Raw genomic sequence first — 21,129 nt, 5'->3', positions numbered from 1 at the left:
GCTGTCCAGAGCTTAGAAAGCCAACTGCCTTGTTATAGACAATGTCCTGACAACCCTGACATTGTGCATTATCTCAGACTCCTTTCAAGTGTGTATACTGAATATGCAGCAACTGCAGTTACCCAATCTTACTTGCGTTCCTTGAAAGATATCTCCCGCCTGAGTGGGCAAGATATGGAGACAGTGCTTAGGGATGAGTTATCTCGTATCCAGCGCTCTGTTGGAGATGCTTCCCCTTCTCCCCTTGCCAAGCCAGAAACTAGTCGTAACCCTGCAAAAGGGGTTGATCCTGCTGCTGCTTGCGATCCACCTTTAGTCTCTTTGGATGATCCCAACCCTCTGCGCCGCATACAAATAGCTAAGTCTGCTCCTGAGATTTCTCTTAGTCCCAGTGTTGAGAGTTCTCCTCACCCTCCAAAGGTTATTTACCAACAGCTTCCAGAGCCATTTACTAACCCTGAGGTTCAGAAGGTCATTGTGGAGCATGTAGTCAGAACTAATGAGGCTGCTTCTTCATATCACAGTCTTAGGATAAGGCCCTTTTCCGGTCGAAATCCAACACCTAATCATGAGGTGGATTATGAGACTTGGAGGAATCAAGTAGAATTGATGCTGTCTGATCCAGCAGTTTCTCCAAGGCAAGTGATTAGGAAAATTCATGAAAGCCTGGTACCACTGGCAGCCACTCTAGTCAAGCATTTGGGACCTGACTCTGACATGATGTCTTATCTTAATTTGCTTGATTCAGCTTACGGCACTGTTGAGGATGGGGATGAGCTTTTTGCAAAGTTCCTTGGTACCCATCAGGATCCTGGAAAAAAGCCGTCATCTTACTTGAGTCGCCTTCAAATTGCTCTTGGTGTTGTGTTGAGAAGGAATGGAATCCCAGCATCAGACTTTGACAGGCAGCTGCTGAAACAATTCTGTCGTGGCTGTTGGAACAATAGCCTAATTGCTAGCTTACAGTTGGAGCAGAAAAAGGACAATCCACCCTCTTTTTCTGATTTATTGCTCCTGTTAAGAACTGAGGAGGATAAGCAAGCAGCTACATCAATCAGAATGAAGCAATATCTAGGCATGTCCAAGACAAAAGCTCTGTCCGCCTCTCATCATGTCCATGACTATGGTTTAACTGAGTTAGGTGAACCAGGTTATTCTTCTGGGTCTCCATCAGTGGACGCCAATGAGATGAAAAAGGAAATTGCACAGCTCAGGTCACAGCTGGCTTCCCTTGGCAAATGTAAGGGAAGTACTGCACAGACCTTTAAGAAGTCCAAACCTAATGAGACTAAATATAATGCAGAAAGCAAAGAAAAACCTAAGACAATTGCAGCAGATAAGTCATGCAGTAAGAGGCCTAAGCCTGGTTATTGTTTTAGTTGTGGGGAGGATGGTCACCTGGCCTCATCATGTAGCAATGAACCAAACCCAGCATTGGTGCAGGAAAAAAGGGAAGAGTTGAGGGAAAAGCAGAGGGCCTGGGATAAACAGAACAGTTCCCAGGGTACGTCTCATTTAAACAGGGAGTAGTTTCTGTTGTGGGACAAACAGAGACTGGACGATTCCATAGTCCCATTGACTGCAAAACGCAAACTGCATTAGCACCTGTGAGGTCAGTGTACAGGGGGTTACCTAAAGGGCTTGTGGGTCATAAATGCACAGCCAATATTAATTTTTCAGGTGTAGAATGCATATCACTGCTTGATACTGGGTCCCAAGTAACCACAATGTCTCAGTCATTCTACCAAAAGTACTTGTCCAACCTCCCCATAAAAACTGTGGATAGCCTGTTAGAAGTTGAAGGGGCTAATGGCCAATCTGTCCCTTATTTAGGGTATGTTGAGGTCGCTATAGTTTTTCCCGAGGACCTCATTCCTTCAAAGCCTGAGGTTAGCACTTTGGCCCTAATTGTCCCTGATATCAGGTCTAGCAGTAGTTTTCCTATTTTAATTGGCACAAACACCCTGGATGTGGTCTATGATCAACACTGCGAAAAAGCTAATTTTTGTACAAACACTTTTGCTCATGGCTATAGTCAACTCTTAAAATTACTTGCACATTGGAAAAAGCAGCGCGACAGTGGTCATGTTGGCAACTTAATTGTGGATGGAAAAAAACAAGTAATTGTTCCTGCTGGGTGGAAAATCCCTGTTAAATGCTGTGTGAGTTTAGGGATTGATCATGGGAAAACACCATTGTTGGTTGAGCAGCCCTCAGACATCTCATTGCCTGGAGGTATTTTTGTTGACCCTTGTGTTGTCACTTTACATGGCCAGTCACCTTACAACCTACCTGTGTGGGTTAGAAATGAGAGATCATGATATAATGCTTGCCCACAAATGCGTTATTGCCAAACTTATCATTCCTCGGGATATAGTCTTTCTCACCACTGTGAAGAGTAGTGGGCCTGTAGGAGCTAATTCTTGCATGCTGTCTGCTCTTCAACCAGATCCTGAAGGAAAATCAGAGTTAAGTTTCAATTTTGGTGACTCTCCACTGCCAGAACCGTGGAAAGAAAGGATCACTAACAAACTAAACCAGTTTTCTGATGTTTTCTCACAGCATGATTTAGATTATGGGCATGCCACTAAGGTCAGGCATCGTATTAAACTCCAAGATGAAACACCCTTCAAACAAAGACCCAGACCCATACATCCTAATGATTATGAGGCAGTTCGAGATCATCTGAAAACCCTCTTTGAAGCGGGAATAATCCGTGAGTCAGAGTCTCCATATTCTTCCCCCATTGTTGTGGTCAGGAAGAAAAATGGTGATGTTCGATTGTGCGTTGATTATAGAAAATTGAATAATTTGACAATTAAAGATGCTTATGTGCTTCCTAATCTGGATGAAACTTTTTCTGCACTTTGGGGATCACAGTGGTTCTCTGTGATGGACCTAAAATCAGGTTATTATCAAATCGAGATGGATGAGGCAGACAAACCTAAAACCGCTTTTGTATGCCCTCTTGGTTTTTGGGAATTTAATAGAATGCCCCAGGGAATAACCAACGCCCCAAGCACATTTCAACGACTAATGGAGAAATGTATGGGAGACATTAATTTGAAAGAAGTATTAGTGTTTCTGGATGATCTGATTGTGTTTTCTAACAGTTTAGAAGAACATGAGACTAGGTTGTCACACGTCCTTACTCGCTTGAGAGAAAATGGGTTAAAATTGTCTCCATGTAAGTGTAAGTTCTTTCAGACTTCTGTGCGCTACTTGGGACATGTAGTTTCAAGACAGGGTGTCCATACTGACCCTGAAAAGATCAGTGCTATTATGACTTAGCCAGTACCAAAAACTGTAAAGGAACTTCGTTCATTTCTTGGCTTTGCAGGGTATTACCGTCGATTTGTTAGAGATTATGCTAAAATTGTTAAGCCATTGAACAATCTCACAGCTAGTTGATTGGTTTAAACCTATAGCCTATTGGTTTAAACCTATAGCCACATCTTGCCCATCGAACACTAAACAGTAGCTTTCATTTGGTACTAAATAGTTTGTTTACTAGAGTACTGGTTTACCTACACAGCAAATGTGCCAGTGTTAAATTAACACTGCATGGTGTCTATATGTGACCACACCATTCAGTGTTACCTTTAACAGTTTTCAGTGTGCAGTGAGTGTTGTTTTTACAGTGTTAATCTTTATTAACTCTTATAGTGTTCAATTTACAACCTACAGTGTTAAGACAACGTGTCTCCACCTCTTCCCAAATTGCAAGCCCATATGGGTGGCACACAAGTACAAAATGGGTGGCCCATATCTGCCCTATTTTAATGTGCACTCATTTGAACTCATTTGGGCATTCAGCTGCTGTGTTTTACTAACCCATCATAATAAGAAAGACTTAGACCAATATAGCCTTTTTTCTTTTTATGCATTTTTATTTTTCAGCTCATAATAATCGAAAAACTGTGCTGAGAACCCTCTGTGGTATAAAAGTGCGTGAAATGTATGGCACCAAACACAGATTATAAAGCTAGACTCTGTTAGACTGCATCACATAATTATTTAGAAGGGCTGAAGGAATGTATTTCCGCTAAAGCAGATAAAATGGGTGGTGGCATCATTGGCCTCTCCTGGAGCCGACACCTTATCGTGGTGGAGAGGTTTGCGTGTTCCAATGATCCCAGGAGCTAAGTTGCCTGGGGCTTTAAGCCCCTGGTAGGGTCACCCAAGGCAAACAGGTCCTGGGTGAGGAACCAGACGAAGTGCGGCTCACAGGACCCCTTATGATGAGTTACAACATGGATCCACGATTTCCCTTGCCCGGACGCGGGTCACCGGGGCCCCCTCCTGGAGCCAGGCCTGGGGGTGGGGCTCGATGGCGAGCGCCTGGTGGCCAGGCCTACATCCATGGGGCCTGGTTGGGCACAGACCAAATAAGGCATGTGGGTCCCCCCCCCAATGGGCTCATCACCTGTGGGAGGGGCCATAGGGGTCGGGTGCAGTGTGAGTTGGGCAGTGGCCGAAGGCGGGGACCTTGGCGGTCCGATCCTCGGCTGCAGAAGCTAGCTCTAGGGACATGGAATGTCACCTCTCTGGTGGGGAAGGAGCCTGAGCTGGTGCGCGAGGCTGTGAGGTTCCGACTAGATATAGTCGGGCTCACCTCGACGCACGGCTTGGGCTCTGGAACCAGTATCCTCGAAGGGGGTTGGACCCTCTTCCACTCTGGAGTTGCTCACGGGGAGAGGCGTCGAGCTGGGGTGGGCATACTTATTACTCCCTGGCTGGGCGCCTGTACATTGGGGATTACCGCAGTAGACAAGAGGGTAGCCTCCCTTCACTTTCGAGTGGGGGGACGGGTCCTGACTGTTGTTTGCGCTTATGCGCCAAATGGCAGTTCAGAATACCCACCCTTTTTGGAGTCCTTGGAAGGGGTGTTGGAGAGCGCTCCCCCCGGGGACTCTCTTGTTCTGCTGGGGGACTTCAATGCCCACGTGGGCAATGACAGTGAGACCTGGAGTGGCGTGATTGGGAGGAACGGCCCCCCCGATCTGAACCCGAGTGGTGTTCTGTTGTTGGACTTCTGTGCACGTCACGGATTGTCCATAATGAACACCATGTTCAGGCATAAGGGTGTTCATATGTGCACTTGGCACCAGGACACCCTAGGCCGCAGTTCGATGATCGACTTTGTGCTCGTGTCATCGGACTTGAGGCCGCATGTCTTGGACACTCGGGTGAAGAGAGGGGCGGAGCTGTCAACTGATCACTACCTGGTGGTGGGTTGGCTCCGCTGGTGGGGGAGGAAGCCGGCCAGGCCTGGCAGGCCTGAGCGTATAGTGAGGGTCTGTTGGGAACGTCTGGCGGAATCCCCTATCAGAGGGAGTTTCAACTCCTACCTCCGGCAGAACTTGTCCCATATTTCGGGGGAGGCGGGGGACATGTTCCGCGCCTCCATTGTGGAGGCGGCTGACCGGAGCTGTGGCCGTAAGGTGGTCGGTGCTTGTCGCGGCGGCAATCCCCGAACCCGCTGGTGGACACTGGTGGTGAGGGATGCCGTCAAGCTGAAGAAGGAGTCCTATCGGGCCTTTTTGGCCTGTGGGACTCCGGAAGCAGCTGATGAGTACCGGCAGGCTAAGCGGAACGCGGCTTCGGCGGTCACTGAGGCAAAAACTCGGGTATGGGTGGAGTTTGGCGAGGCCATGGAGAATGACTTTTGGACGGCTTCGAGGAGATTCTGGTCCACCATCCGGCGTCTCAGGGCGGGAAAGCGGTGCAGTATCAACACTGTTTATGGTGGGGATGGTGCGCTGCGGACCTCAGCTCCGGACGTTGTGGGTCGGTGGAAGGAATACTTCGAAGACCTCCTCAATCCCACCGACACGCCTTCCATTGCGGAAGCAGAGTCTGGGGACTTGGGGGTGGACTTACCTATCTCTGGGGCAGAGGTTGCTGAGGTGGTTAAAAAGCTCCTTGGTGGCCGGGCCCCGGGAGTGGATGAGATCCGCCCGGAGTTCCTCAAGGCTCTGGATGTTGCGGGGCTGTCTTGGTTGACACGCATCTGCGGCATCGTGTGGACATCGGGGGTGGTGCCTCTGGATTGGCAGACCGGGGTGGTGGTCCCCATCTTTAAGAAGGGAGACCGGAGGGTGTGTTCCAACTATAGGGGGATCACACTCCTCAGCCTCCCTGGTAAGGTCTATTCCAGTGTGCTGGAGAGGAGGGTCTGTCGGATAGTCGAACCTCGGATTCAGGAGGAGCAGTGTGGTTTTCGCCCTGGACATGGAACAGTGGACCAGCTCTATACTCTCGGCAGGGTCCTGGAGGGTGCGCGGGAGTTTGCCCAAGCAGTCTACATGTGCTTTGTGGACTTGGAGAAGGCATTCGACCGCGTCCCTCGGGGAGTCCTGTGGGGAGTGCTCCGGGAGTACGGGGTGCCGGACTGCCTTATAAGGGCTGTTCGGTCCCTGTACGACCGGTGTCAGAGCTTGGTCCGCATTGCCGGCAGTAAGTCGGACTCGTTCCCGGTGAGGGTTGGACTCCGCCAGGGCTGCCCTTTATCACCGATTCTGTTCATAACCTTTATGGACAGAATTTCTAGGCACAGCCAGGGCATTGAGGGTGTCCGGTTTGGTGACCTCAGGATTAGGTCTCTGCTTTTTGCAGATGATGTGGTTCTGTTGGCCTCATCAGACCGTGACCTTCGGCTCTCACTGGAACAGTTCGCAGCCGAGTGTGAAGCGGCTGGAATGAAAATCAGCACCTCCAAATCCGAGACCATGGTCCTCAGCCGGAAAAGGGGGGAGTGCTCTCTCCAGGTCGGGGAGGAGGTCCTTCCCCAAGTGGAGGAGTTTAAGTATCTCGGGGTCTTGTTCACGAGTGAGGGAAGGATGGAGCGGGAGATCGACAGGCGGATCGGTGCAGCGTCAGCAGTGATGCGGGCACATGCATCCTCATCCACATGCACCCTCCGCGGCCACCGCCATCACGTGGTCAGCAGGGGGCACATCCGCGGCCACCTCGGGTAATACCGCAGGCAGAGCGGTGGCAGCTGCAGGAAGCGGTGCAGCTGGAGCTGCGGGCAGGACGGGAACAGGCGGGTCGGGAACAGGCGGGTCCGGAACCGGCTGGACCGATGAGCAGGGCTGCACGGGAGAGGCGGCCTCGGACAGGGCCGCGGGCAGGACAGGAGAGGCGGCCTCGGACAGGGCCGCGGGCAGGACAGGAGAGGCACCCTCGGGCAGGACAGGAACGGCGGCCTCGGGCAGGGCCGCGGGCAGAGCGGCGGCCTCAGGCAGGGCCGCGGGCAGAGAGGACGTGCGGCCAACAGGGGACGCCTCCGCAGGCGCCGCCTTCACATGGCCAGCAGGGGGCGCCGCAGTAGGCACCTCGGGTAGATCGGCGGCAGCAGCAGCAGGCGGTGCCGCGGGCAGAGCGGCGGCAGCAGCAGCAGGCGGTGCCGCGGGCAGAGCGGCGGCAGCAGCAGCCGGTGCTGCTGGCAGGTCCGGAGCAGGCAGGTCCGGAATAGGCGCCAGAATCGGCGCCGGGTGCGCAGGCGCTGCCCCTTTAAGGGCCTTGGGGATCCGGGGAATCGCCTCCAAAACGGCCCTGGCCCCTTTAAGGGCTAGCCGCGTTCCCCGGAAGGGGGAAGCTGCCCGCGAAGGTACCTCCGTGTCGGTGCCTTCTGAGGTGATGTCCATGGTGATCAGGGATTCCCCCTGATCACTAACAAGGAGCGAAGCAGAGGAGAGAGAAGCGGCTCCCAGGCAGATGGTTAGGGCTTCCTCTGATGCCCTCTCCTTACGCCTCTTCTTCTTCCTCCGGCTTGGGGTTGGCGGTGGCTGCGCCGTCTCCATGACGACGGGGCGTCAGTCCCTGCTCTGGACCGCGTAACGGGCATCCTCACCGTTGTCACCCGCTGCACGAGCTTCCGGTGGTTTAGCCAGAACACCACCTCCTGTAGTAAGCCGAGGCGCCGCCGCTCGGCTTGCGGAGGCGAGTCTTCGTTGAGGTCTGTCATTCTGTCAGGTTGCGTGTCCGAGCGATCCGGGAAGCAGGCAAGTGAGCCGTGAACACGGTCAAAAAGGATTTATTAAAGGAAACAAAGCAGCCAGGGGAGCTTCACAACAAACGACGTCAATGACAGACCTTGGGAAACTAACTCAGACGCGGACTAAATACACAAGACAAGCAGGAAAGAACGGGTAACAGGTGATAACAATCGGTAATCACACGAGGTAACGAGGTGGGCGTGGCACACATCAGGATCGAACGGAGGGGATCGTGACACTCACTGCACAATGAAAAGTGTTAAAGGTAACACTGAATGGTGTGGTCACATATAGACACCATGCAGTGTTCATTTAACACTGGCACATTTGCTGTGTAGTAGTAGGCTAATAACTTTTTTTTTGTTTTATTCCCAGAAGTAAGCTTTTATTTATATCTCGATGCTTCACATAACGCAATGTCTACACTGTTCAATCATGGGTTGTTCTTTAATAAATGTCTTAACCAGTGTATCTGACTCATTTTGCACTGATCTGGCATTAGGTTGGTACAACGTGAAGTAGCTTCTGATGTAGTAAGCTACTTTTGCCATATTTGTGTAACTTAACTTGCTATATTTCTATGGGTGGTAGCTTTTGTGTAGTGAAGTTTAATTTATTGTTGAGTAAATGATAGCTTAGCTCACTACACTTTACAAGTAGCTTGCCCAACACTGCTGGGCTGTCCTTTCATCAACCCAAGGACACTTCACAGAGGACATTCATCCATTATCTATAGCGCTTTACCCATCTGGGTCGCGGGGAAGCTGGAGCCAATCCCAGCATCTTCGGGCGAGAGGCAGGGTACACCCTGGGCAGATCGCCAGTCCACCACAGGTCACAGAGGACATAACTAATAAAAAAAAATAATGAAAGATGAAAGAGATAAAACACATTCACAAATAATATGACAGGGAAACTGTAGTTATGCTGCCCTCGTGAAAGCGTGTCTTCGTAACACTAGACAGCTAGTTAACATTAAAGAAATCCATCAGTGATGACAAGACGTAAGTTTTACATTGTCAGTCGCCAACTAAAAAGGCAATTACAATTACCTCTGTAACAATGTTAAGCACAGACTAAATTCAAATTATATTCTAAAACACACTAAATCAGCCTCACTAAACACAATCCAAAATAAATACATGCACTTACAGACAAATGGTGTCCAAAGTACAGCGTGAAAACAAATAGTTCCATGGAACAATCTCCTATGCTCAACCATGTGCTTTTTCACTAAACTAAAACAACTTCCTGTCTTTCACCATCTTGACATAAAATAATGTGACACAAGGTGGCAGTACAAACGCATCGGCTAACATTTGAAGTACAACATATTAAAAGAACAATAAAGTAGTAAAAGTGAATGGACAGAATGACAGCCCATAATCAGAAAAAGACGGGTGGCAGAGAGAGAAGAGGTGGGACTTCAGCTGAGATTTGAATATGGGGAAAGAAGTGGTCACATGAAGACACTGGTGGTGGGGGGGAGGGGGGTGAAATTCCACAGTTTGGGGGCTGTGACCTTAGAAGCCTGAGTGACCATGGTGGGGACATCTCGGGACAGACAACAGACCAGAAGACAAGCAGGAGAGGAGGGCTGAAGTAATTCTGTAAGGCAGTGAGGAGCACAGCCATGAAGCACCTTATATGTAAACAGAAGAATTTTATATCTAATGTGATAAAATACTGGAAGCCAGCGCAGGTCAGGGAGGATAGGGGTGATGTGTGCTGAGCATTTGGCATGGTTAAACACACGGACTGCAGAGTTAATATACTGGATTCGAGTAATGATTCAGCTGGGAGACCAATGAACAGAGCATTTCAATTATCTAGATCCCTATTATTCAAATCACAGTCCTCAAGGTCCGAGCACTGCTGGTTTTCCAGCCTTCCTTTACCTATGAGCCAGGTGTGACCAATCAGAATCAGTAATTATTAAACTAACTGGGAGAACTGAAAACAAGGCCTGGATTTGGAATCAAGGACCAGATTTGAAGAACCCTGATCTAGATGATGGGATAAAGGCATGAAGGAGCATTTCAGTGGCCTTGGTACTGAATGCAGGACGAAGGCATGTAATGTTGCAGAGGCGAAGAAAAGCCGTCTTAGACATAGTTTATAATGATCTTCAGAGGTGAGAGCAGAATCAAAAACAACAACAAGGTTACATACAGGGGTGGGGGTGATGGTTTAACAACACTACCATGAATAATCAGATTAAAACTTTTGCGCTGACTCGTCTGCAGCTGCTGCAAAATGCCGCCGCACGCCTACTGACCAAATCTAAAAATCCGTGCCACATCACTCCCATTTTAGCATCGTTACACTGGTTGCCAGTGAAATTTAGAGTGGATTTTAAAATGCTACTGTTTGTTTTTAAAGCACTGAATGGGGGAGCGCCATCCTGCGTCAGTGACCTCATACATCCATACTGTCCACCGAGAGCCCTGGGGTCATCCAATCAGCTGCTGCTCTCCAGCCAGCCATTTGAGGAGGAAAGGCGACCACTCCTCCTCCGTGGCCAGGCCCAACCCTGCTCTCCATGTGCGATCTGCCCCCACCATTGAATGTTTTAAGTCGAGGCTGAAAAACTCATTTATTGGCTGAGGCATTGTAGACAAATGTGCAGTATGTTTTATTGCAATTTTGCATTTATTTTATTACATTTTCCTGTATTCTATTTATGTTTTTTTTGCATATATTTACATTTTCCAGCACCTTTTATGCATATTCTTTTTATTGTTGTAAAGCACCTTGGTGAACCACTGGTTGTTTTAACAGTGCTATACAAATAAAATGACTTGACTAATATGAGGGCAGTTTTATCGGGATTAAGCTTTAAAAAAAATGTGTACCCATGCAGCTTTATTTCTTACCGCCATACCACCTAAGAATAATGTCAATCAGGTATGATTCTAATTTTGATAGGGGGCACCTGTTCTACAAACCTCCCCTAGATCGTGTGGTTCTCTTGACTTCTGGTGTGAGATTAACTTTCTCAGGCTTGAAGCTAAAGCAGCTCTTCCTGGTCTAACAAAGACCACAGGAGGGTACTTTTTTTAAAAACTCATCTTAGCTTGAAATCTAACGTGATACAACATCTAAAGCAGGGGTGACCAATCTTATCCATAAAGGGCCGGTGTGTATGCGGGTCTTTGGGATAACCTGTAGGTCAGCTGTTCAAACCCAGGTGTGAGGACTCTTCAGCCAATCAGTCCTCTAATTAGTAATCTAATTAGGTAGCTGCAGTGATAACCGGCATACACTGCTACCCTTTCTGGATAAGATTGGACACCCCTGGTCTAAAGAATCCACGCATGGTACTGCGGTGACACTGGTGTGCCTGGGTGGTCCTGGGCCCCACCCAGATGGAACTCAGCCCCACCCATTCCACATTCACAGCGAGCGATGCGATAAAACGTACATGACAGGTATGTGTGTGTGTGTGCTCAGATGGATCGGCGGAGATGTGCTGTGGAAAGGTAAATAGATTTTTCATTCTCTTTGTTCATTTGGTCTCAGTAATGCCATGGGTCATTTAAAATCCGATTATGTAGACATGTATGTATGTATATTACCATTCAAAAGTTTTGGGACGTTTATAAGTTTCCTTGCTTTTCAAAAAAACCTATCCTCTGGTGATGGTGATGGTAAAAAAAACCTATAAAAAAACAGTCAGAAAAGATGAGAAGGGAAAATGTCAGTGGCCTCTGCCTGGTAAACCATTCCTGTTTTTTGGGTCGTCTCATTGTTGCCCCTCTAGTGCACCTGCTGTTAACTTCTTTAACACCAAAACAGCTGAAACTGGTTAACAACCCCCTCTGCTACTTAACTTATCAGATCAATATCCCAGAAGTTTAACTGATTTCATTCTATACTCTGATTAAATGGTGTTCCTTTAAATTTTTTGAGCAAAGTACGTATGCATGTATTCAGCCTGTAGTGTGATTTTGTCATCAAGGGACCTGCCACTGGGCCACCTACGTTATTATTTATTATAAGTGTTGGTGGTTCGAGAGCAGCACTGTGGGCCTGTGTCCAGTGGATGCCGTCATGTGAGTGTGACATCACTGAGCTAAATATCCTCCTGAGACCCCACCCATTTGTAGGATCACACATGCACATATCACAGGGCCTAAATTTCAGGTGGCCTGAGACGAGGCCGAGCCTGGTACGAGAGGCACCAAAGGGGGGTTACACACATAAACACACACACACAGATAACAAGGGAGGCCAGCACTCCAACTTTTATTGCCCAAAGATTTAGGGACCTACAGACAAGCAGAGTGGACCTAATGGACAGGGGTCCCCCGACTTGGCACACAACCCCCTCCCCATACGTTCTGCCTTACATATCACTCACCCAACAGACAAACATCCTAAAGGAAGTTTCATTTAAGTTTGGCTTTTGTATACCCTGTATATTGATTTACTCATAACTACTAGTCTCAATATACAGATAGGTTATGTTTGTATGTGTCCTTAGACAATCTTAGTGTTTTGTGTGCCACCCTTATAACCATGTTCACGGAGTATCACCTATTTTACCCCTTTGCACTTAAAAACACATATAAATTTAAATAAATAGATAGGTATAGCTACCATTGTATATATGTTCTCATGGTATACCAGAAGAATCTGGAAAGTGAGTGTAACCAATGTGTCCTAACTTTTAGAGAGTCTTCTTTGTTAACCCCCCCCCTTCTCTTCCAACATTCCTTTGTGGTCCTTATCTGATCTTGGTGGACCGTCACCAAGTTTCTTTGTTCTAACATGCTATGTTAAAAGAACTGAATTAAGGTGTATCTTATCCATTCTGGAGAAGATGAATTGGCATAAGCCACACCAAACAAAATATGTTGTTTCCAGATGTGCAACTTATATTGATATTACCACAAACTAACGGCCACACCTATCTATGGATAAGATGTGCTGTTTGTAATAGGAATATTTGATGTAATGTCTGCACAAAGTGTAACATCTGTTGAGGTGCAACCCAAAACACCTGTATCCCATACTGATGTGAATGAGTCACATAGATAAAATAATTAATTGTTTAATCAATTAATACAGATGGTATGAGGTATGTACCTGTGAAGCTGGTATGGCATGTTTGGTGTCAAACTGATTGTTAATCACCCCTGATTCCAAATCTGGTCAGTGATTACCATAAAAGTGGATGTATCAAAAGTTATAACAGCTTAATGAAAATCATCAGTAAAGGTAGATTCGGTCGGGCCATAAATCCCAAAAGGACTGATACAGACCCCCTTCCGAAAGCCCACCAAATGGATGGCCAGCCATTGGGCCAGGAGTCGAATTCCTGGCCATCCCTATTCATGAACTTTAGACCATAAAAACCTGGCATCTCAGAACAAAGGTGCGCGGAGAATAACCATCAGCCCGAAGGAGAACATCAGCCGGGGCAAACAGATCATCAAGTGCAGAAAAGACCATCAGCCCGGGAGGAGAGAAGCCCACAAGAAGCCCTCCGGTGAAGGCCCAGCTGAACAGAGAACAGCACCCAAGACAAAGTTTCACCAGGAGAGAGAATCCAAAGGGGCTCCACTCCACTGCTCCAAACACCGCACCTTCCTGAGTGCCATCAGCTCAACAGCTCTGCCATCAACTGCCAAGATCCCCAACCCCCACTCTTCAACCAAGTAAACCAACTTCCTTTCATTCTAACAACTTAAGCTGTTCCGTTAACCTGCTATAAGACTTTAGGGTCGTGTTTCCACAAACTGTGCTTGCTTTGCAGAACAGTATTTCCCATTTAAGGTTACTCATTTAAATCCGGTCATTGCATTTTCATAATTACATCGTTTGTTGTATTCCGTTATTTCGTGTTTGTTGTTTGTGTTAGGTGTAATGTCTGGCTTATGTTAGTTGTAGTGTTAGTTAGGAATAAATGCATGTCTTTTACACAACTTCAGCCTCCGTCATTGAGTACTCACACTAAGTCCCTGCCTCTGTGCGATCTTGCTACACGCTCTGAACCTCAAACTCGCCTGAAACATCGCGAGACTCTCTCTCATCGGCCGTGAGGGGAGCTTCGCTACCAATCGTTTACATTACCTGGTGATGCAGCTCGCTGGACGAGCCTTCTAACCCAGGTTACTAAGCGATACTGGTAATTCATGAATCCCATTTAAGTCTCACATTAACAGACTCACAGGGATACCGCAATTGAGTTTGGAGGAGACGACCATTCGGCATAACGATTGGTTAATAATCAGCATTAAATAATAATTAATTAAACTTTAATTAATTTCAAACATACTGGTGGAGATATTAAAAATTACCTGAGCTAATAATTCCTACATATTCATTTATGTCCATTGTAGTGGACATTTTGTTTTTGCATCTATCTTTTCACCGATGTAAGGAAACATATTTATTCCTGTTGTACACTAAAGAGCACATGCTGTGAAATTAAAAATAAATTTGAAAAAAATCCAAATTGCAAGATGTCTTATTTCCTCCAAAGACAAATAACCTAAAATTGAAGGACACGTTTTTCCTTGGGTCTCAGGAGGTTATGACATCCAGATATTATTACAAATAAACATTTAGGTGATGGTTAAACCAAGAGCCGCATGCTCTGAGAGGACGGGAAGTGACACGATTCTTGATCAGTGTTGCCAAGTAAGGAGGAGCTGTTCCAGTCTTGGCTTTAAAGGCAAGTGTTAGGCATTTGAACCTGATGTGGGCAGTCACAAGGAGCCAGTGCAGGTTGCGTAGATGAGGTGTGATGTGCGAGAATCTAGGAACATTACAATCCCTACCTTAGAGAGGAAGAGTCTGTTCTGAACCATAGGGAACAAGAAGATAATTAGAAGACGTATTCGTTCTTGATCAGTTAGTGGTAATTATTAAATTACAAAAAATATATAATAAAAATGCCTGAATGGGATAAAAACAATAATTTAAAGACACTTCTCCAAGTTAAAATAACAACTGCCTGGAAACAGTGCATAGCTCAGTTCACTTCCACACACGATGATCAAAACGCTCGTATGTTTAATGAGTAAGTAGGTACTTACGCCCATAGAATGAAGTCAGTTGAGTAGGCGGTCCTTCAATGCGGCTTGGGTTACATTCACGTTCACACCGCCGTAAGAGTGGCTATAAACGGCTTTCAGAGCGAACGCGGCATGCGCCTATATGCTAGGGTGACCAGATAATCCATGTCAGGGAGGACACTTTGAGCTACTTCGGGTTTTACAAACTACTTTCAAACTGAAAGGCCCCTGTGCTAGGCTAAATAGTTCCTGTGCTTTGACTGGTTTGTTTCCTTGAGTGAAAGACTCATCCAGCTGTTTCACATTAGCATTAGTGACACATGCATGATTATAGGAGACTGACCAATCAGCACACAGCAAGAACTCAGCGCTTAAGTGAAATCCAGGTCCGTTTAATTGAAATGGTAATACAATTCCTGTCCTAGCTCAGAGTGTCCTCCCTGACATGGATTATCTGGTCACCCTACTATATGCGTCCCAAACCACCTCCGAATGTGGTTACAGTATTTGGACCTCTATATGCGCAGTCCATTTGTGATCGGATCACCCAGGACGCATGTGTGAACAGGGCCTCCGCGTCATTTCGGAGGAGAAGCTCACGGCGGCCTTCCGCTCGTCACACTGACCGCCCGCAGTTACCAAGCTCGGTTATACACAGCAGACGGTGCCGTGATCAGACCTGCAATGAAAAGGCTGACACTTCATTTCACAGGCGATTAGTAAAACTTCCAGTGGCATTACGAAGTACGCGAAGACGGAGCTCGCTAATAAATTACAATCATAACTGTTCAACAAAACAGCTGTTATGCCGAAAAAGGCATCCCTGCAGTAGAATGCATACCTATCTCTAAATGACCGATTGGTCGCTGATCTGAAACGAGTTCAGCTACTTTGTAAAGTTAGGTTACCGTAGTGCTAATCGATAGCCCTAACCCTAACCCCCGAAACACCCCTAAAACCCTAATCCTAACCCCCAAAACACCCCTAAAAGCTCAACTCGTCAGAACACCGGCATGCATTCTACGGCAGGGGTGCGTTTTTCGGCATAACACCGCCATTCGCAACAAAACATTTTAAAGCTCTCTATAGACATTAGTATGCCATGACATTTGGTTAAAGAGGATTATTAACTTTTACTAGAAATAGCACACATATAATAAGGATTAAAAGATGGGTGGTCATATAGGCTCTATTTATACAGTTATTTTAATCTTTATTTCTTGCTTCATGTTGTTATTATTTGTATCACACATTTCCTTATGAACACAATCCAGGAAGCAGGTACGTGGGAAAGGTGCACACGTGTGTGGGCCTATACGTCACAAATAAAACTTCACAAAAGAAGAAATTGAAGTGCAGCTTATTAATATCGGATAGCTTTCGTGCCGATTTGCACAAAATCTTCGGTTAATGGCGTTTGACTGAGCACAGTATTACTCTCCCCCAGATTAGCAGACGGGCAGTAATGGGGGCGAAAAGAAAGAAGGCTGGGAATTGACATCACAAATCCAGCACGACCGCAGACGGCTAAGCGTACGACTCACAACCCGGGCAGAGACGCTCCAAACATCGGCGCGCTTTGCACCGCATCTCCGTACTACGGGTCTGTGTGTCGGGAGCGGTTCGAAGCCCAGAAGATACCCAAGGCTCAGTTCAGGAACTATCATCATAACATGATGGAGATCCTGAAAGTGATCGTGAAACAGCTTTAACATTCGAGCATGAATGCCGTAAACCCGCCCCGTCTCCGCCCATGCACGAGTTTCTGTTCAGTGCAGTTTTCCGGGTTGCTGACGGTGAGTGGAGCCTTTATAGATTAATATTCTTAATCTTTCACAGACTTGCAGAAATTACGTCTTGAGCAGATGCTACATCCCAGCGAAGGTCTGCACGGCTGAAACCGGACCACATTCGGTTGTATAGGAGCAAAACAACGCAGAATCCCAGAAGCTTTTCAAATTAATTCGGTCACAGATTGTCGCGCGTATTTCACGCCGAATTCAAGCCATTTAAGCTCATGGTGGTCAGTGATCCAGAAAACACACGAAGTCAGGATGTGTAACGTGCACCAGCACATTACATTCACTGCCGCTTACAAACTCTCACACCGCCGCGAACGTTTATTCACACTCACGTTTACTCACCTTTTTCTATAAATTCCCCTGAGCCCCCATTGCGGGTTCCGTGGGGGTCCCACACGAATATGGGGGGAAACAATAACTGCATTCACACGGAAGACGTAACAACGGGGTTTAACCCACACGCGACACGAAAGTGCGAAACCGCCACCCCCATGTAAAACGCTGAAATTGTACGGCTCAGTGAAAGTAGTGGGGAGTCGCAAATTAACCCCACAACGGCGTAACAAACGGTGAGAACACCGTCTCTTCATTCATACGTGAGCTGGCTTTGAATAGTCAACCACTGCAACCATAGAGAAAACACAGTATCAACGGTGCGCCTCAAGCGAGCCTGGGGTCACATTACATCGTGCCTCATCTTTGTGATGGATTCATAAATACTAAAAATACTGAGTATTGAATCAGTAGTTGTATGTGGTGGATGAATGAAAGTGCAAGTCAAGCAAATCTAACAAACTGTGCATCTATCTATCTATTTATCTAATGTCTCTCTATTTAATCATGTGTGAATTTAACACAATTTGCTCAGCGGTCTCCAGTCCTCGTGGACCCCAATACAGTCCACATCTTTGCTGTCTCCCAGCACAACTGAACTGAAGAATCAAAAACAAACCAAAACAACCAAGAACAGCAAATACCTAATAGCGGTGTATTAGGAGCTGGGAGTGAACAAAAATGTGCACTGTCTGGAGGTCCCAGCAGACTGGGTTGGGAAACGCGGATCTAATCTGTCTGTCTGTCAATCTATCATTTTACAACATCACTACTACTCACCACAGCCATGTGTAAGATGGAGGGATATATACTAAAGCTTCTACTGCCCAAATAATAATATAATTATAACAATAATACGCAACAATAAAACTGATAGCAGGTCTGCACATTTTGACACCTAGCTTCTCCCACACTTACCACAATGGAGAGTTGCTCTTGCGTGGGGTTTAGTACGGTGTAGGAGGCGAGGTGACCTGTTTTTTCCTGCCGGTCACAAGGTACAAATGCGCCCCTCACGCGGGCTGCTGGCAGACAGCACAGATGAAGCCCCTCAGCAGTTTGCCCCTGGGTCCTGCCTCATTTCTGCTTCTGCTGGTCAGCCTCACAGCCGTCCACTGTAAGTGCCTGTTTCTCTGCTCCTGACCAAATCAGGCTGTTTGGGGGGAGATTTACTAGCATGACCAGCAGGAGAAGTCAGGATACACTCTGGAGGATTTTAGTACTGCTGCTGCTTTGTCACATTAATACTCTCCTTGCTTTTCAGCTATTAGAGGCTTGTTTGCTGGTTGGTTTGGTGGTTTATATCCAGGAGGCCGACTGAGCTGTTTACTGCTGGTCTCCCTGATGTCTCGCGATGGCCAGAGTTTCTTTATGTCACCCACTATTTGCTTTTCGTCCTGCAGCCAGCGGACCAGTGCTGACCTGCTGTCTGAAGACGTCCAAAACCGTGCTGAGGGTACAACAGATAAGGAACTATTACCAGCAGAGTGCGGGCCTGTGTCCAGTGGATGCCGTCATGTGAGTGTGACATCACTGAGCTAATTATGACATCCAGATATTATTACAAATAAACGTTTAGGTCAGGGGTAGCCAATCTTATCCGCAAAGGGCCGGTGTGTATGCAGGTTTTTGAGATAACCTGTAGGTCAGCTGTTCAAACCCAGGTGTGAGGACTCTTTCAGCCAATCAGTCCTCTAATTAGGGAGTTGCAGCAAAAACCCGCATACACACCGGCCCTTTGCGGATAAGATTGGCTGCCCCTGGTTTAGGTGATGGTTAAACCAATGAGGAACTCCTCTGGGGATATTACTTAATGTGGCCAGAGGTGTCTGCAGAGAGTGTCCTGCAGGAAGGGGGCTCAGCACTGTAAGGTGACGGCTGCCTTTGTGCGTCTGTGCAGATTCGTTGTCGGAAAGAAAAAGGTAAAGATCTGTTCCAGCCCCGATGAGCCTTGGGTGAGGAAGGCCATGAAGTCTGTGGACAGCAGAAGGAGGAGAAGGCTGTGGGGGGAGCAGGAGGTGCCGCGGAAGAAGAAGCCGACCTCTGTGCGGAGAAGAGCGCCCCCTGCTGATTAATTACAGCTTGCATTTTTCTGGAATGTTTTGCCAATATGTGAAATATTGGAATATGAATATATTTTAGGCGTGCCGTCTAGTATCTGCATCTTGTATTAATTTTCTTTTTCATGTACTTTATTTTCTGCATACAGAACATGCTGATTGTGTGTACACCTGATTTCCCCCTTTAAACAAAGTCATTTCAAAGATATTTTAAAAGTTTATAAGAATTCTGAACCTTGCCCATTTTCATGAAACGTCCTGAGATTAAATATTAATTTATTATTTCAGCTATAAATAATCTGATTATGGGTTAAACTGTCTGACATTTTGGTCACAATTTGTTTGTGGTTTTAATGTTGCTATAAGAAGGATAAATAAAACTCGTTGTTTAATACAGTGTGCGGGTGATTTGGTGAGAACTCAGTAGCTCAATGTCCTTCCGGGAGACTAAAAAAACAATGACCGAGTGGAACTTCCGATTTCTGTGCCGAGAACTAGCTGTTCACAGGAACTTTCCGGAACAAACCCAGATACACAGTGGTTAAACCGAACTGTGAGCATGAGGCTGCAGACCCTAACCCTAGAAAGCAAAGCACACAACATGAATCACACAACAGCTCTGCTTTGTAAAATAATAAAGCAAACGCATTTGTGTAACAGCTAAACATGCTCTTTGGCTGGAGCAGTGTGGTGTATCACGGGGGCTATTTTCACATCCTGATGAGACTCAGGCACCATCTGCAGCCCACCGAGCTGCACCCTCCCCACATGTTTTCCCCTCTCCTGACCACCAGGTGGCAGCTGTTTCCACTCAGCCGGATTTGTCAGCATTGCCTTTTCAGGTTTCGCTTCAGGTCAGTCAGCCCGTCTCTAGACCCCCCGCCTATCACCACATGCTATTCTTGGCAGCAAGTTGGCGGCAGTTTAACGGAAAGGACCTCTGGGTCCCGGCGCTCAGAGTGGTGGGTTTCACGCCTGGGGGGGCCGGGGACTCTTTGCAGAAACAGTGAGGTTTTCAGGGGGTGGAAACCACCGCTAACGAATGCAAGAAGACAAGAAGGTGACAAGCGGCCTGCTGCATTTCTGGGGTTTCTAACTCTGAATCTCCAGGCAAGAGGCGCAACAGTCAGAGCCGGAGTGTAAAAACCCCACCTGGTTTATTCTGGTCCACAGAACAGCAGGAATGAGAGGGGAATTCAGACCTGAAAAATTCTACGCATACTAATCAGTAGGCCAGGACTAACTTAACATACACAAATAAAACAATCTCAGAATTCATCTGTCTTTGGTGTGCACACTTTTTGTTTTCATAACTGCTGCCGTCTTTCATCTGCACACCATTTTGATTACGGAGAAGAAACTTCCGGTGCAGTTACGGGGTTAATGACTGTGTGCATAAGAATGAAACATTCTATAAACATATTGCACAGCATATGCCTGAGATATAATAATTAGATTTATTTTTAGCCAGTGACAATGTATTTTACACCATGATTTATAACTAGTGTTTAAGAAATATAATAATAAAAGACACTTTTTATTCGTCCCTGTGGGGACATTCTCCTAACACCTCCCTCATCTTGCTCTCCATAACAGCAAATGGCAGCCAGCTGTTGCAGTGCCCAGGGAACCAAGGGTTAAGGGCCTTGGCCAGGGGCCCACAGAGGTGCCAGGGAGGGGTGTGAACCAGCAACCTTCCAATCTCAGACATAGAGGCTTAGCCCACTAAGCCACACTCTGCCCCCCAGTAAAGTGCATGAAACACACATAAGTAAATATTAAGAATATCTGTCTATTTGCAACAAACACATTGGCAAGTTGATTATCTAGACATTCCCCTGATTAGGGTTAGGGGGGTGTAAAGAAAAGCAGTAAAGGTGCCCCAATGTTCTTGGTTGATCATTTG

General features: G+C 46.9%; 1 protein-coding gene and 1 long non-coding RNA gene across 5 annotated transcripts; one reads left to right on the top strand and one right to left on the bottom strand.

Moving 5' to 3' along the window:
• Window positions 1-991: 991 nt before the first annotated feature.
• LOC111832824 (uncharacterized) lies at window positions 992-18,172 on the bottom strand. Of its 2 annotated transcripts, none has more exons than XR_002835598.2 (4): window positions 18,082-18,172; window positions 8,748-8,853; window positions 2,388-2,452; window positions 992-2,292 (listed from the first exon to the last, which is right to left on the bottom strand). It is a non-coding gene; the product is annotated as an uncharacterized lncRNA (long non-coding RNA). The 2 variants fall into 2 exon arrangements; XR_011990141.1 differs by lacking the exon at window positions 18,082-18,172 and adding an exon at window positions 17,173-17,449.
• On the top strand, window positions 11,338-19,615 carry LOC111832822 (eotaxin-like). 3 transcript variants are annotated; one of them, XM_023790532.2, is made up of 3 exons: window positions 11,338-11,434; window positions 18,567-18,681; window positions 19,064-19,615. In XM_023790532.2, the coding sequence occupies exons 1-3, from the start codon at window positions 11,428-11,430 to the stop codon at window positions 19,236-19,238; spliced, it is 297 nt and encodes a 98-aa protein (XP_023646300.1). In that variant the 5' UTR covers window positions 11,338-11,427; the 3' UTR covers window positions 19,239-19,615. The 3 variants fall into 3 exon arrangements, with proteins under 3 accessions (XP_023646300.1, XP_023646299.1, XP_023646298.1); XM_023790531.2 differs by lacking the exon at window positions 11,338-11,434 and adding an exon at window positions 16,344-16,824; XM_023790530.2 differs by lacking the exon at window positions 11,338-11,434 and adding an exon at window positions 18,168-18,280.
• The last annotated feature ends 1,514 nt before the right edge of the window (window positions 19,616-21,129 follow it).

Source organism: Paramormyrops kingsleyae, chromosome 4 (genome assembly GCF_048594095.1).
Source record: "Paramormyrops kingsleyae isolate MSU_618 chromosome 4, PKINGS_0.4, whole genome shotgun sequence".
Lineage (NCBI taxonomy): Eukaryota > Metazoa > Chordata > Actinopteri > Osteoglossiformes > Mormyridae > Paramormyrops > Paramormyrops kingsleyae.
The sequence above is the reverse complement of the archived record's forward strand: the minus strand, read 5'-3'. Positions and strand labels throughout refer to the sequence as shown.

Coding starts and splice junctions, on each gene's coding strand:
- LOC111832822 (XM_023790530.2), top strand. CDS start 18,205: ATGAAGCCCCTCAGCAGTTTGCCCCTGGGTCCTGCCTCATTTCTGCTT. Junction 18,281..18,566: donor CAGCCTCACAGCCGTCCACT/GTAAGTGCCTGT, acceptor TTCGTCCTGCAG/CCAGCGGACCAGTGCTGACC. Junction 18,682..19,063: donor TGTCCAGTGGATGCCGTCAT/GTGAGTGTGACA, acceptor GCGTCTGTGCAG/ATTCGTTGTCGGAAAGAAAA.